Genomic DNA, 16169 nt, shown 5'->3' on the forward strand with positions numbered 1-16169 from the left:
ACAGTGTGTTCTGTGTGAAAATGTGCTGCTTTTCCGTATCTCTTTATTTTAAACTATTTGAAGTTATTTGAATTTTGTGCCTGTATGTCTGCAGGTTTACAACACACTGTAATTATCTATATATTAATGGATAGCAGAAACAGTCAGTGTTCCAGGGATATAAGAACCATGAAATCTGAGCCTTAGTCACAGTGCATCCGGAAAGTATTCACAGCGCTTCACTTTTCCCACATTTTGTTATGTTACAGCCTTATTCCAAAATGGATTCAATTCATTATTTTCTCATTATTATCTCAAAATTCTACAAACAATACCCCATAATGACAATGTGAAAGAAGTTTGTTTGAAATCTTTGCAAATTTATTAAAAATAAAAAATTTGTGCCTTTGCCATGACACTCAAAACTGAGCTCAGGTGAGATGTTTCTACAACTTGACTGGAGTCCACCTGTGGTAAATTCAGTTGATTGGACATGATTTGGAAAGGCACACACTTGTCTACGTCTTGTCTCAGAGCACAAACCAAGCCATCAAGTCCAAGGAATTGTCTGTAGACCTCTGAGACAGGACTGTATCGAGGCACAGATCTGGGGAAGGGTACAGAAACATTTCTGCAGCATTGAAGGTCCCAATGAGCACAGTGGCCTCCATCATCCGTAATGGAAGAAGTTTGGAACCACCAGGACTCTTCCTAGAGCTGTCCGCCCGGCCAAACAGAGCGATCGGGGGAGAAGGGCCTTAGTCAGGGAGGTGACCAAGAACCCGATGCTCACTCTGACAGAGCTCCAGCGTTTCTCTGTGGAGAGAAGAGAACCTTCCAGAAGAACCACCATCTCTGCAGCACTCCACCAATCAGGCTCGTATGGTAGAGTGGCCAGATGGAAGCCACTCCTCAGTAAAAGGTACATGACAGCCCGCCTGGAGTTTGGCAAAAAGCACCTGAAGGACTCTCAGATCATGAGAAACAAAATTCTCTGGCCTGATGAAACAAAGATTGAACTATTTGGCCTGAATGGCAAGCGTCATGTCTGGAGGACACCAGGCACTGCTCCTCACCTGGCCAATACCATCCCTACAGTGAAGCATGGCGGTGGCAGCATCATGCTGTGGGATGTTTTTCAGCGGCAGGAACTGGGAGACCAGTCAGGCTCGAGGGAAAGATGAATGCAGCAATGTACAGAGACATCCTTGATGAAAACCTGCTCCAGAGCGCTCTGGACCTCAGACTGGGGCGAAGGTTCATCTTCCAACAGGACAACAACCCTAAGCACACAGCCAAGATAACAAAGGAGTGGCTACAGGACAGCTCTGTGAATGTCCCTGAGTGGCCCAGCCAGAGCCCAGACCTGAACCCGATTGAACATCTCTGGAGAGATCTGTGTGTGCTGTGCACCGATGCTCCCCATCCAACTTGATGGAGCTTGAGAAGTCCTGCAAAGAAGAATGGGAGAAACTGCCCAAAAATAGGTGTGCCAAGCTTGTAGCATCATACTCAAAAAGACGTGAGGCTGTAATCTGTGCCAAAAGGTGATTCAACAAAGTATTGAGCAAAGGCTGGGAATACTTTCCGGATGCATTGTAAGTCAAAAAATGTACTCTAAGTGTAAAACCAGAAAAAGCTCATTTTCATGAATTTTATTACTCCCAATTAGTTTTTTTCTTATGGGGTGAATATATTTTGAGATTTTCTCAACAGGGTTACCATCTTGCTGTGGGTAAACAAGAAGTACAATGTTGCCATGGAGACAGTGAGGACAGTTAGCTCTTAGCCCTTTTTTTTTTTTTTTTTTGCATGTGTATGTTTCTTACCATTTTGGTGAATCTGCACCATGGATAGAAAATCACCGGATTACTAGTAGTATAAACCCTGCTAAGAATATGGTCTTAACACTATATCCTACCACTGTTATCGTAAGTGATAGTGTTATGTGCTTTATGAGGCACATTCACTGTATATGGAATTCAAAAACAGAAGATCTCATTCATTACTGCACACTGAGAACCACACTCGTAACACCAGTATCTTCACAGCAATCAAAACATGGAAAAGTAGAAGAGATAAAAATAATCAGTGAACAACAACCATTTTTCTGTTACAACAGAGAGGTGAGTAAGACATGACTCTGTTGCTAATAGAATATACGTGCCTTCTCACAAGGAGTGTTGTACTTGTTCACGCACTAGTAGCTGATTTTTCTATTAGCTGTAAGGCTTACATATCCACACTGCTCAGTGCACTTATCCAAACTCTTGTTTTGTGTTTGGCAGCTCAGTATTTACCCGACACCCGATCCAGAACTTCAGCCAGCGTAGTGGAGATGGGCAGATGGAGGGTTCGGTACTTGTGGCCTGCTCCATACATGGGATGCTGGATCATGTGGCTGGTGGCATTGATGCGTCCTTTGTATAACTGAGAAGAAAAAGGACAAAATGGTTTTGTGTTAGCATGTTATAAAAAAATACATAACAATCGGCTTAGCTACAGGAAATTTCAGTAACTAAAATGTATTGAGGGTATTACGACTCTAGCAATATATGGGACCGATATTTATCTTTTTAAGCAGATATGGACCAGTCAATTATTTCTGAAAGGTTTTAAGAGAGGTCTGTGCTAGTACATGTCCAGACTAAGACTCAGAAGAGATCGCGTTGTTTTACTCCCGTCCTCCTCTTCCCATTCCTTTTCTTTCTCCCTTTACTTCAGTTGACAATTATTCTCAGCCAACGTGAATGTTAAATGTGTGCAACACTGCCAGAGGCATATACTGCTATCTGTTGCCTTCAGACACAGTGCTGCCAATGTTAGAGTAAGCAAAACAAATACATACCACTGAAGATACACAAACAACGCTAAACAACTGACAGGCCAGTCACATTTCACATTTGCTTGTTCATGGAAATGTTGTTAGTTTTGCAGGTATTTGGTCATAAACCAAAGTACTGGACAAATTGAAATTTTGACCTGATGATGGCGCTAGACGAAAAGTCAGGGGATCACCAAAGTTATTGCAAATTATCCTGAGCGGGAAATGAATGTCTGAACCACATTTCATGGCAATTCATGCAATAGTTGTTGAAATATTTCAATTTGGACCAAAGTGGTCGACAGACCACTAGACCAAGAAAACAACCAACTGACTACAGACTGTCAGAATGACATTGCCATCCCTAGAGCCACGGCGCTTAATTTATACTGGTCCAATTTCAGTCTTTTCTTCTCACCATCAATGCACATGGGAAGTCAAAACACACTTGAGTATTGCAAAAACCATACACCAGCATTCTTTATCTATAGGATTAAGACAAAAAAAGAAGAAAAAAAAAAAAAGATTTGCTGTGTAATCTGGATTTTTCAGCACCCTCTAACTACTGTTCTAACTACTGTTCTACTGTACAAATAGTTGAGTTTGGGTCTGGAGAGTCTAAAATATACTGTAAATGTTTGTCCTCTTGGGAGCATGAATGTACTCAGTGAATTTCATGTCAATGTGATCAGATTTTGATATTTCTTGTGTACAAGTGAACACAAGACCTGATGGTGGTGCTGAAGGAAACAGCATGGGGGTCAGAATCAGAATCAGAAATACTTTATTGATCCCTGAGGGGAAACTCTTTTGTTACAGCTGCTCACTATCACGTGATCATTTTTTCCAAAATGAAAAAAAGTCATCCTCTCAGCACAATATATAATAGAAAATATCATGACAATCTTGGCAACTGTTGCTAAAATACCTTGTCTAGTACAAACCAACTTCACAGCCTTGCCAACCACAGTCCCCTCTTGTAGCAGGCAACAAGAAACAATAGCCTATAATACTGAGAACAAGGAGACAGCTAGAATTGCTTGCTTGGGGCAAATAAAACCAATTTTTCTATACCCTGTCCCCAGACACACACACACACACTACTAAAAGAGCTTTTCTGACAACCAATCATTGAGCTGTGTAAAATATGGATCATTAAGGTGTCACCGAGGACACATTATACCAGGCATCATACCTCAGTCTGAGGGGATCACTGTGATAAATAGGAAAGGAGGCTTCTGCTTCATATTGCTGCGCTGTCCCCTTGTGGTCACAACTGATTACTACATCAATCATGTATGCTTGGTGCCACACCTTCAGTTTGTACTGTTTTAATAACATGGACTCGTGTTTTGTAATGAATATTGTCATGTCAGTCATGAACCATACAAGTTAGTAACAATGCACAGAAAAGAATAGAGTCCTTCCTCATTAATTGATGTCATGACAAAACCGTTAGAAAGGCGGGAGAGACTAACAATAGAGCAAGAGGAAATTTTTGTTCTATATTTTCATTGGGAGCGCTATTCATAACAGACAACATCCCTTTACATTTTTGTTGACACTGAGGCAGGAATTATGGTTCTCTGAAGATACATGTAAACGTCTCTGCATAGAATCTGCGTCAACAACACGTGTTGATCTGAGCATCAAGCAAACTGATTGGTTGATGTAACTCTTGTAAGGAAATGGGTTTGCAAAGGAAAACAAAACAAGCAGTATGTATTGATTTGGCCAAAATGTAGCATGTAGTATACGGTATGCAAACAAAAGCAAAATCTGCAGTATGCCAAAAAATACCGAGATGCCATAGTCCAGTATGCATCGGACCAGTCTACCTCACCTACTGTGACGACGATGAAGAATATACATGAAACTGGGCCTCTGTGTCCCACAGTGCAAAGAGCTGGAACGGTCACAACAACCAGTAATTTAAAAAAAATTTAATCTTTATTTAATCAGGCAGTCTCAACAACCGGTCATTGCTGAAATGGTGGACAGCAACACCCCCGCGTCGGTGGTGGACAACGAGGAATATACATGAAACTGGGCCTCTGTGTCCTGCTCTGTCCCTAGTAACAAAAAATATAATTTAACGTTAGATTTAAGTTATGCATGTGGTGTTGTTTTCTTATTGACAGCTCGCTAAGGTTAACGTTGCTGTCTTTATATCAAATGTTAGCTTAGCAGGCTTAACTTAAACCTCCTATTGTTTACTTTCGCTTTCCAAAACCGGAAAGCAGCTAAACCTGACCTAGCATACTGCAAAATAAAAATGATTGAACAGTTTCATACTGCATACTACTATGAAAAGCATATGTAGAACATAGTGCGTTAGTCGGAAGTATGTAGTATGCAGTTCCGAATACAGCCTCCACAGCTAAGCTAGGCACTGTAAGGCTGTACATAGCCAGAATTGATTTCATGGACATTTTTCTCTCCCATCTGGAAAGAAGAGGGAGAAGATATTCAGCAACAGAGAAAGTTACCCACCGGACAGGGAGACTGTAGGAAGACTGTGACCTTCTCATCCTCCAGCATGAGCTGCAGGAAAAGCCTACGAATGAAGCCTGAGATGTTTCCAGAGATCGGCACGTTGCCTCGCTGGGGTGCAGACTGGAAGAGCTCACAGAGAACCTGCAGCAAGAAAATAAAGTCTTAAAATCAATACAGAAACTGATTAATATATCCAAATGAAGAGTTTGTCATTGATACCACCAAGGCTTTAACAGGGTTCCTACTTCTTTAAGAAATTATCTTTTCATTATCACATTTTCAAAATATGACTAATAGTATAATCGCACTAATAGTATAGTTATAGTCTATGGCTTTGTTGGGTTGAAAAAGTGTTCCTCTACAGATGAATTTGTGACTTACTGAACTTATTAGGAGACTGCATGCTCTTTTGTTCTCTCTCTGATCTAAAACAGCGCTGCGAGAGCCTGCGTAAAATTTCTGCAACAAAGCTTAATTGGCACCAACGGCTACTAAACAAAGTATGCCAGCTAACTTTAAGAATCAACTAAGGAAGTTAGCACCAGGGTAACTGTAAGGAGAAAAATAACGGAGCAACTGGCTTCCTCCGATCTGGCCAAGGACTTTTCCTGGAACCACAATTCTTTGCAGCTTGGCCAGTTTACAACAGACGGACCGCCAGCTAACAAGCAGTAGGCCTACTTCAAAGCAACCTTCTTTCCCTCCATGGACTGGGCATTACATAGCTTCACATAGCTTAACAGTGTACTTGGCTAAGCACAAGACTGTGTTAGTTTTGTGAATTTATGTGTATTGATTTGGTTCAATGAGTTTTATTGTTGTGATGTGGTTTCATCTGTTAGGTCATTTGGTAGCCAACTTTATGCTTCACACAGACAGAGTCTTCGCATGCTAACTGTCTTTTAACTGGGCACTATTATCCTACACCGATCACACACATACACTCCAATTTAGCTTCTAACATAGCCACCCTCTTTATCAAACATGGCCTCAGCCGCCATTTTGAGTTAGTTCCCCTTGTCTACGCTGTGCGGTCTCAGCAATAGCCGCCCTTTTTGATCCAAGCAGTCATTTTGGATCACCCACCCACACCCACACACACCTGTATATGTGCATTTAAAGTTAGACTTCATATTTGTGTTTTTGCTTTGTTTATCTTTTAATAAATGCTTGTGTATAATTATGCTGGTTTCTTTAATGTTGCACAAGAGTCAATAATTTGCCAACCTCTTCTATGTTGAACTCCAAATCCTTTAACCTACTAGCTATTAGGTGAGGGCTATGAGGGCTATGGTGATTTTGGTTATAGTTATTAATTTAATTATTAATCAGTTCCAAATTGATCATTTAGTTTTAGATAGTTTGAGACTTAATAAATTGACTGAATTAATCATTTCTCTTCTTTAAGGAGAGTGGTGCCCCAAGAAACTTTATTCATTAAAATTATTTATGATTATCTTTTATAATTCTGATTGCCATAATTCATTGATTGCACTTTACACAATTTGGTGCACCTTTAGTCATTGTAAATCCCAACATAAGTCTCTAAAATTCCGACAAATTACACCAGCGAGTCTATGTCTGAGATGTCAAAACTCAATTCCTGGTGTCTCAGAGAAAGTGAAAGCTTTAGTCTTTGCCCTTCTCCTAGCAGAGTGGAATGTAAGAGCAAACCTGTGCCATGAGCCGCTGGTTGTTAGGGTGGCAGGAGATACACTGGAGAAAGAAGGCCACAGTGGCATTCTCCAGAGCTGTCCTCTGCTGGGTGGTGAGTCCTCCTGCCTGCCCAGAAGACACTAGGGAGAAGCGTGACCCTGAAGGCTGAGGCTGGGATGGAGAGGGACTTGCAGCAGATCCAGAGCCCAGAGGCTGACAGCCTGCATTGGCACTGGCACTTGCACTGGCACTGGAATGGCACAGCAGAAAAAGCAATGCTGTCCACAGCGGGTTGACCTCTGGTCCTCCTAACCAATCTTTCATGGCATGACTGTTGCCTACTTCAGTCAGGAAGCGCAGCACCGGAGCGGCCAGCTCTGCAGCCAGAGGCGGCCGACTGTGCGAGGATGAGGACGATGAGTGGTAGTGGTGATGGTGATGTCGTCTTTCTGACTGGGCAGCGGGCAGAGGCAGGTCGGCAATGGCCAGGAGGCCGACACAGAACTGGGCCAGGCTGCGAACCAGCAGGGAGGGTAAGCCTGAGTCCAGCAGCTGCTCTATGGCTCCTGGAGACTGGGAGGCAGCTGCCAGCGTGGTTAACTGGGACTCCGACAGATAAATGTGGGGTCTTGCATGCTTGGAATCGTCAGTAAGTCCCGCAGCGCTGGTGTTGGCGTCGTGCTGCTTTTTGCCGTCATCAGTCATAGCGAGGCGGTGGTGCTGGGCTTGAGAGTGACTGGCACTGGGCACTGAGACGATCCCCATCCAGGACATGAGCAGGGAGAAGTAGCTGGGGTGAATGTGACACATGGAGCACAGCAGGCTGTCTACGGCCTTCTTCAGCACAATGTTGCACGGCAACGACATGGACCAGTTATACAGCAGCCTGGAGGGAAGGAAGATTAATGGAATCAATCATATCAATCATGAATCTATGTTGTTCATCCTCAAAGGGCTGCAACATCGATGATGTCATGTATGAATATTCAGACATCTTCATGGTAAGTAAGAAGGGTAAATAAGTAAGCATCTGTGCAATATTAATTTATATTCATTATTCAACAAATCATAGTTATTTAAAAACAACTGTCATAAATATTATTTTATTACAGAAATATTACTAGGACCACAGTAGTAAGGTTGTTGTCATGACTTATGTAAATTACGCTTATTCAGACATGAGACCAACATGTAAAATTGCCATCACATTTACGTAACGAGGTGCATGTCTGAAAAGGGCGACTTTCACTTCTTTTTCGACTGACAATTCAAACAATTACTGTCAAAATAGTTTATGTCTACTACTCGCATGCAGAACAGAAATTCTAGAGTGCCAATTTTACCCGGAAGGTTTTGGCAGAGCACCAGTTTCTGTCTATCAGTCGGCTAGTCGACTTAGCCCGGTTAGCCAGGTTAGTCAAGCTCATGTAGTGTCGCTGCCATCCGAATGGCAAACACAAATGAGAGACCAGAGATTGAGGATCCTCCTGTGACATTTAGATCCACTGTATGGAAGCATTAGTTAAGGTTACCCGGTTAGTTACAGCAAAAATGGGCAACGATTAGTGTCAAGCTGTATTCTGACATTGTTCAAATGAAGTTGGGCATGTCTGGGGAAACAAGACAAAATATCATTTACGATGGCATAACCCGAATGTTTTGATTAGCAGAACGAGGCAAAAACAGACTGAAAGGCAAGGCCTTCTCCCCACAGCGTTCAGGCAGCCTCTCACAGCTGATTCAGACCGCGCCAAAGTAATAACTGATGCTATAGGAGTGTTTATCTCTGCGACCATACTCGGTCGGAAAGAATACAGAATTTAAGCAGTCAGCTTCACGTGTGCCTTTTCAGTCAGTCTGTTGTGCCTGCCCTGTGTGAACAAGCACGAGCTGCAGTTGTTTAGGAATTAACAGGTCAGAGTCTTACGATAGAGCATTACTGACATTTGTGTTATTTATTTGTATTGACAATATGCCAGTATTTGAGTGCCTTAACTGTTACATTAAGATTTATGGCCAATGAGCCACTGTTGAGTGTTTAGATTTTTCAAAATAAATAAAGATTTTGTTTTCTACATTTTTTTGTTTTCCCTGCTGTACCGATTACGTACCAAACTCTGACCCTAAAACCAAGGTACATACCAAACCATGACTTTTGTGTGCCGTTTCACCCCTAGTATATATGGTATGTATTTATGTATGGTCTTAACAATATGGAAAAAGACTATGACTGACTCAAAGAGCTCTCTGTTGAGCAGTGCAGGCAGGTCGTAGTCAACAGGCAGCTCATAGCTGTGCCACAGGATGGCTGCCACACAGTGGAGGTGGGAGGGTGAAGGCATAAGGAGGCCGTATTCCCTCAACGAAGCTGAGGAAGACCCAGCGCCGGCGCCAGTGTATCCCATGGGGCCGCTCATCTTTTGGGCCGCCACCCGCGATGAGTCATGGACCCACTGGAGAAGAGCCTGGATCCTGAGGGGTTCAGAACAAGCTTTAATATATAACTCATCACGTGGTTTGGAAAACACAGCATTGTCTCCGCAGTCCCTTGGTGTAAGGTGCGTCACAGTGGAATTTATATGCAACAAACACAACCATATGGCAGTAAAAGATGACAAGGAGAGTGTAAGGACACTTTTTACAACCAGCTTATGAGTCTGTCTGGAAAATCACCTTGACAGAAAACTGTTAAACATTGGTTGTTATTCTTATTGAGGGGAGCTTATGGACAGTTTGAGTCAAGGTAAAAACAGGATGTTGATATACCTGTCTTTGGTTCCAGAGTCCTGTGTGGTGCCCAGCTGGTACAGAATGTCGATGGTGGAGTCTGAAGAGAGGCCGTTAAGTCGCCCAAACAGCAGAGGACTGTTCAAATCTACAAAGACAGAAGCAAAGACTAAAATAAGGTGCAGTATTCTCTGAAAAACACCAGAAGCATGCAAACAAGACATTCTGTGAAGAAGCAAGAAGTCAACGAGTGTTACCATGGACATACTTTATCGCCGTTATATATTCCCTGTAAAGAGTGAAGTCAAGTATTTGGAACAACAAATGTATTCTAATGAAACAAAGGCATTTCCTGTAAACAATTTGATTCTGCTGGCAAAATATTATTTACTCAAATGTAGATTTTTAGGATCTCCTCCAGTTTTGTAAGCATTAAAAAACAAATTGGCTGGCTTATTAAAATCCTTGAGACATTAATAGTAAAAATTCATTCATTACTTTACTTCTTCATTTCAAGTTATTTTCTTTTATCAGTATTTGTGGCAGTCATGTTCTCAGTTGTATTTTAATTAACTAATATGTTCTACAGATGCCTGTTTGAACTTTTGTATTCATCTCATCTTGAAATGAAAAGCCCCACGCACAGTCTCAAAAATTGGAAGGTGCACGACAACGAGCTGCAGCGACCTGACGTCACTTTTGGCCCTCGCTCCCTGGTGCCGGGGACACTACGTGAAGCATAAACAAAGCTTTACAGCGAGTTTTTCTGTAGATGTGCAGAGTTCTGCTACCCAAGCCATTGCATTACATTACGCTTTGCCAAAGTACAAGAGCTTTAAGCTTTACGCAACAAAACTGCCTGAACCGAAACCCAGGTTCAGGTTTGGCTATTTAATGTAATTTATTAGGACATTTCTCTCTCTCGCTTTATGACTGTGCCGGTCATCTGGACACTCTTTTCTCCATGTATGTAAAACTGCCTTTCACATTCGTGCATGTTCAGCTGACATGCTGTGCACTGACTTAGACTCTCTAGTTTATGCTGTCAATTAAATAGATATAATATATATTAATATATTTACCATATATTTAGTACCAGATTACATTGACCTGAGAAATTAAAAGGTAATTACAGACCTGTAAAATAAAGTGTTAGCAAATATTCAAATTGTGAGGCCTTGCAGTACAAAAACACTTTTACTACCTGTTGTATTCAGATGTAACATCTGAAATATGCCCTTGTCTAAGTCTTTCAAACTCCAACAACCTTAAATTAGGACCTCTTAAAAAGGAACACATTTCGATATTTGAATAGTTTTTTCATGTTTTTAAGGTCCTGAGGATCTGCTACCTATGAGTAACACTCAGCAGCAATGCAGCTGTGTGTGTGTGACTCACTGGCAGGATCGGTGCCAGAAGCAGCACAGTTCCTCAGCAGAATGTCAGTGAGTTTGAGTCCAATGCGAGTGGACTGCAGGCCGATCTTGACCAGCACAGCCTCAATGTTGGGCGAGTGCATGCCGCAGTAAGGTGACATGAGCAGCGCGGCGCAGGTCTGCAGCAGGTTTGCGGTGGGTGCTGCAGCACTGGCCATCATGGTCTCCAGGTCACTAACGTGGGTGAGGCAATGGTGGAGAAGACGCAGCCACCCGATGCTGTACAGGGAGAAGGAATAGGTTACAAAACCCCAACAGCTAATACAAATGGACATAGTCTCAATCCATAATAAGTTTTCGGTACCTGGTTTTAGAGACCTGGTCCTCAGAAGGCAGGAAGGGATTGTTGACAGTTGCAGAGGAGGTGTTACCGAAAGCAGTCAACCCCAAGAGTTTGATCTGAGACAGACCCAGGGTGCTGGCATCACGAGGCCGGTGCAGCCTCAGGCAGACAGCCGATGCAACCTCCGCCTTCACCAACTGGATCTTTATGTATGTCAGGCCGCTGGTGATGACTGGTGTAGAGAGTGGCAACATGTTGACCCCGTCAGCGCTGATTTCCACCGAAACCGAGGATGGGCATGCTGGTTGGTAGGAGGAAGGGGACACAGCAAAACAAAGTAATGACAGCTGAGTTTTCATTCAAGTGAGATGTAAAAGCTTTTGTTGGTTGTGAAAATACACTGTCAAACATTCCAAACTATATTATTTTTAATTTACTTTGATTATTAAATTGGGTGCAACTCACTGGCTAGAGAGGCGAGGTGTGGCTGGATGTGGAGCTCCTTCAGCAGCACAGCAGCAGGAAGGTGGATGGTGAGGTCACACCAGGCTTCCTCCGGCAGGAAGATGTAGGACCAGGCTGCAGAGCGGGCCCGGCGGTGGGGCGGCGTGGCTTGGAGGAGGACCTCTGCTGGCTGCGCTGTGGGACTACTGGATGTGATGGTGCCTGTGAATGGACAAATAAATTATTTATAATTAGATAAGATTTGATGTAAGGTTGTAAGTTCTATTACTGTAAAAAAAAATATTGTCCTATAAGATGTAACAGACTGAGTCGAAAGTAACTGAAAGCACCTAAAGGAGCAAAGTTGTGGAGTCCCTCTGCGTTGTCTGGCTCTGAGGTCATCACTCTGGTTTTCAGGTTGCCATCTGCTGCCTTTCCAGGACCTGAATCTAAGAACTTCATGATGGTGGACACCATGCTGCGTGCTGTGTTCACAATGGCCCGGGTACTGGTCACCATGTTGTTACAGATCAATTGCACACCACCTGGTAAAACACAAAGTTATGGTTTCTTACAGAATCAAATTTTCCAAGAATTGCTGGAATCCCTGTTTGTGTACTGGAGCTTCAATTTCTATAAAAACCAAAGCTCTGGAAAATCTATAACAACTGTGCAACATTTTGCAAGTCCTTCTACTTCTGCAATCGGGGTTTTGACCAAAGACAGCCAAGCAGCAAAAGTCATAAATTTAGGAGCAAAATCACACAATGTAACTGCTGCTACGACACACGTCAACAAACCAGCCAATCAGAATAGGGCATGAAATGACACAGAATACACTGGCCGGCACGACATTACGGAAGCGCCAAAGTGTCAGCTTTACTGCCAAAGTCTGATTACTGTTTTGCTGTATTTACAAAACATAAGAGCAACGCTGGTGGATGACATGAGTTGATGATGTACCTCTGCGCTCATATACATTTTTCTGTTTTCTTTGCAACGCTCTGATGCACCATGCATTCATAGCACAATCTGACATGCCTTAAACTGATATCCTACAGTCTCACACAGATTGAGACCAGGATTTCAATAGACCCATCTCACACAATGTGACATGCAATAAACAAAACACCATCACTGTTGTCGCACAGTCAAAGGCGCATTTAGTCTGAAGGCTGGGTTAATTTAAGTTGGGTAAGGAAGCAAAATCAAGTGTTGTGTATAGACCCACCCATGTCATGGAAGGCCTTGAGAGCCTCGCTGGTGTCCAATACTCGGAGGATGAACCACAGAAGAGGCTCAGACAGCTGACAGGTGGAAAGAGACCCCTACAACATGTAAAATAAAAAACACATATTTAAGTTTTGGTATTGTACTGTATTTGTTCAAGATGTTTTTTAATATCAAATCATCAAAGCCTATACACCACAGTGTGATGCTCACCTGTCTGCCCATATAACCACAGGCCATGTATGTGAGGATGGGCTGTAACATGACCTGGACTGAGGTGGCCCTCTTGCTGAGGGTTGTGAGGATGGTGAAGAGGCCGTCACCCACTGAGATGGCATCCAGACCGCCATGGAAGTTCTCATGTTTGGTCAAGTGGAGACCGCTAGCTCCTGAGAGATGAGAGAGAGAAGTGTCAGCTTGCAGCAGTAGAGATTTATCCTCCTGATATTTGAATCGTTGTGTTCTCTGGAACAATTTGTCTTTATGACTTTATGACTCGTCTCTTCTTGTGCTCCAGTTACACTACAATTTAAAATGTATCATTATCGCATAAATGTCACTTGTGGCCATAGTGGCTGCTGTTTAGCAAACATAGGCTAAATTTATCTTCTCATTTAGAAAAGTATTTTAAAAATTAACATGTGTGGGCACTTTAACTTCCTACGGCCCCGTATTCAAAGCAGCAGTTTCTGATTTATAGATTTGAAGTAGCTCTGGCGAACAGGTCTACTTTGACTATATGAATGTAAATACAATATTCACTCTCATTTAACTGTTTTTGGTCTCCACCAACTCCTGAGAAAAATATATGGCTCTTTAGCTGCTAAATGCTCCACTATTTTCACCAGCTAGTCACTAACTGACAGGTAGTGTACAGTGGCTTTTTCTCTGAAAACAGCTGCCTCCTGCTGCTGGAAACAAGGTTGATGAGAGCAAAAAGCATAAAGTTGTGGGCGGTAAAACGAAAACTAAAACTAAGCTGAAAGACGCTAAGACTCTTGGTAGAGCTGATGGGAACTACAGTGTTAATTCATAATTCTCTGTGGATTTGTCTTACCTATGATCATGGCCATGGCACTGCTGTTGCACTGTCCCAGTGCTGACAAGATTTGGCTCATAATCTGTTGATTAGCTAACACCAGGTCTGCAACACCTGCAGGAGGACCCTGACTGGACGCGGATCCACCAGCCACGCTTTCTTTGCTGCCACAGACCTTCTCCTCGTCCGACACACTGCTATCAGCTGCCCCGCTGCCAGCCGGTGGCAGCCGTCCACTGAACTCTCTGTCCCCGGATAGAGGCAGCTGCACCAGCACATTGACCAGCTTGAGGAGGTCAAACATCAGCTGGTCGCGCGTTGTCTCTCCACAGACAGCCTTTGCATCTCCTGGCCGAATGATATTGGCAAACAGGCCACCAAAACAAGCCCGAGCACCTACAGAGCTGTCTGAGCCACTGCGGGACACCAGTTTGTCTGAACAGGTGATGTAATGGTGAACTAAGAATGTGATGGACTCGATGACGGAGGAGATGGTGGCCACCGACACCACCTCGAAGTTTTGCTCTAGAGTACACTCCAGCAGTTTCACCTGGGCGTCCAGTGGACCCTGGCCTGACTGGAACGGACCCCTGAAGGGTCAGGATGAACCATTAGTTCCCAAAGACCACTCATAGTACATCTACTGAAATTTCTCATTTTGTGATTATTGTCAAAATGACTGATTATGCTGTAACATGCAAACATCATTGATAGAAAATACATTTTCCATGAAGCGATTGCATACCTCTCAGTAGACAGGATGTGCATGAGTTTGAGCAGGAACTCGCTGAACATCTGTGGACAGGTGGAGGACAGGTGGACCTGCAGGCGGCTCAAAAACTCATGCATGGCCTGGGTGGCGGTGGGTCCCACCTGAGAGCTGTGCTGGCTCGTCCCGTTGGTGCTGCTGCCAGACAGGAAGCGCACCAGGACATGAACCAGAGTGGGATCAGACACCAACTGTTGTGCTGTGCTTTCCTGAGAGCTCATCCCGTTGCTGGAGGCTGGAAGTTCAAACATAGGTTTTATATAAATCACTTAACATCAGACAGTTGACAACTATAGAATTATGAGGGCAAAAAAACAAAACATACTATACAAAAATCTAAGTCAGTAAAGACAGCACTGAAGTATATCCCTGTATAGAGATGTTGTATTCAGATCCTTTGACCTTCCACATTTTGTTGTGTTATAGACTGCTGACTATTTTCAAAGGCAAGTTGTAAGTTTGTAGATTGAATTCCTATCTTCTAAACAGCCATTGGTTTCGAGTTTTTTCAGTACACAATGAAAATCACCTTGCAGAGACTAAAAACTTATCTGACATATCCATTAAAGTTGTTCTTTTTTGGCCACAGTTACTGTATGTTATTGTCCTGTGGCAATGAATTTCTGAGGGCATTTTGCTCATCAATTCATCCTGATGATTCACCCAAGGACGGTCTGACATCTAAAATGTATGAGTTGAATGCCAAAAAACATTGCATTCATGAGTTATGCTGTAGGAAAATCAAATCATTAAACAACCAATAAGCAAAAATGCATGTTTCGAAAGGAATAAATCTAGGGCGTGTTCATGAGACATCTTAATGCTAAACGTAGTTCCTAAGTTTGGAAAAATTCCTAACAATAATGGATGTGACGGTTTTTGGTGTAGCATAATTCACGAAGCATTTACAGTGGTGTGAAAAAGTGTTTGCCCCCTTCCTGATTTCTTATTTTTTTGCATGTTTGTCACACTTAAATGTTTCACATCAAACAAATTTAAAATCAGTCAAAGATAACACAAGTAAACTGCAGTTTTTAAATGAAGGTTGTTATTATTAAGGGAAAACAAAATCCAAACCTACATGGCCCTGTGTGAAAAAGTGATTAAAACATTAAACATAACTTAACTGTGGTTTATCACACCTGAGTTCAATTTCTCTAGCCACACCCAGGCCTGATTACTGCCACACCTGTTCTCAATCAAGAAATCACTTGCCTGACAACGTGAAGTAGACCAAAAGATCTTCAAAAGCTAGACATAATGTTGAGATCCAAAGAAATTCAGGA

At 42.7% G+C, this 16169-nt stretch overlaps 1 protein-coding gene across 7 annotated transcripts in view; it reads right to left on the reverse strand.

The window, feature by feature from the left end:
- The window catches only part of birc6 (baculoviral IAP repeat containing 6), a 193053-nt gene that overhangs the window by 100660 nt on the left and 76224 nt on the right, over positions 1 to 16169 (reverse strand). For all 7 annotated transcript variants that reach the window (XM_044215397.1, XM_044215402.1, XM_044215400.1 and 4 more), the window contains exons 44-56: positions 14860 to 15118; positions 14133 to 14704; positions 13289 to 13464; positions 13077 to 13173; positions 12196 to 12390; positions 11867 to 12067; positions 11423 to 11702; positions 11081 to 11337; positions 9722 to 9830; positions 9191 to 9427; positions 6974 to 7841; positions 5297 to 5440; positions 2280 to 2409 (exon numbers count right to left, since the gene is read on the reverse strand). In XM_044215397.1, coding sequence (XP_044071332.1) covers positions 2280 to 2409; positions 5297 to 5440; positions 6974 to 7841; positions 9191 to 9427; positions 9722 to 9830; positions 11081 to 11337; positions 11423 to 11702; positions 11867 to 12067; positions 12196 to 12390; positions 13077 to 13173; positions 13289 to 13464; positions 14133 to 14704; positions 14860 to 15118 — 3525 coding nt within the window. The remainder of the gene's footprint in view (positions 1 to 2279; positions 2410 to 5296; positions 5441 to 6973; positions 7842 to 9190; positions 9428 to 9721; positions 9831 to 11080; positions 11338 to 11422; positions 11703 to 11866; positions 12068 to 12195; positions 12391 to 13076; positions 13174 to 13288; positions 13465 to 14132; positions 14705 to 14859; positions 15119 to 16169) is intronic.

The sequence above is a fragment of the Siniperca chuatsi genome, linkage group LG11 (genome assembly GCF_020085105.1).
Source record: "Siniperca chuatsi isolate FFG_IHB_CAS linkage group LG11, ASM2008510v1, whole genome shotgun sequence".
NCBI classification, from domain to species: domain Eukaryota; kingdom Metazoa; phylum Chordata; class Actinopteri; order Centrarchiformes; family Sinipercidae; genus Siniperca; species Siniperca chuatsi.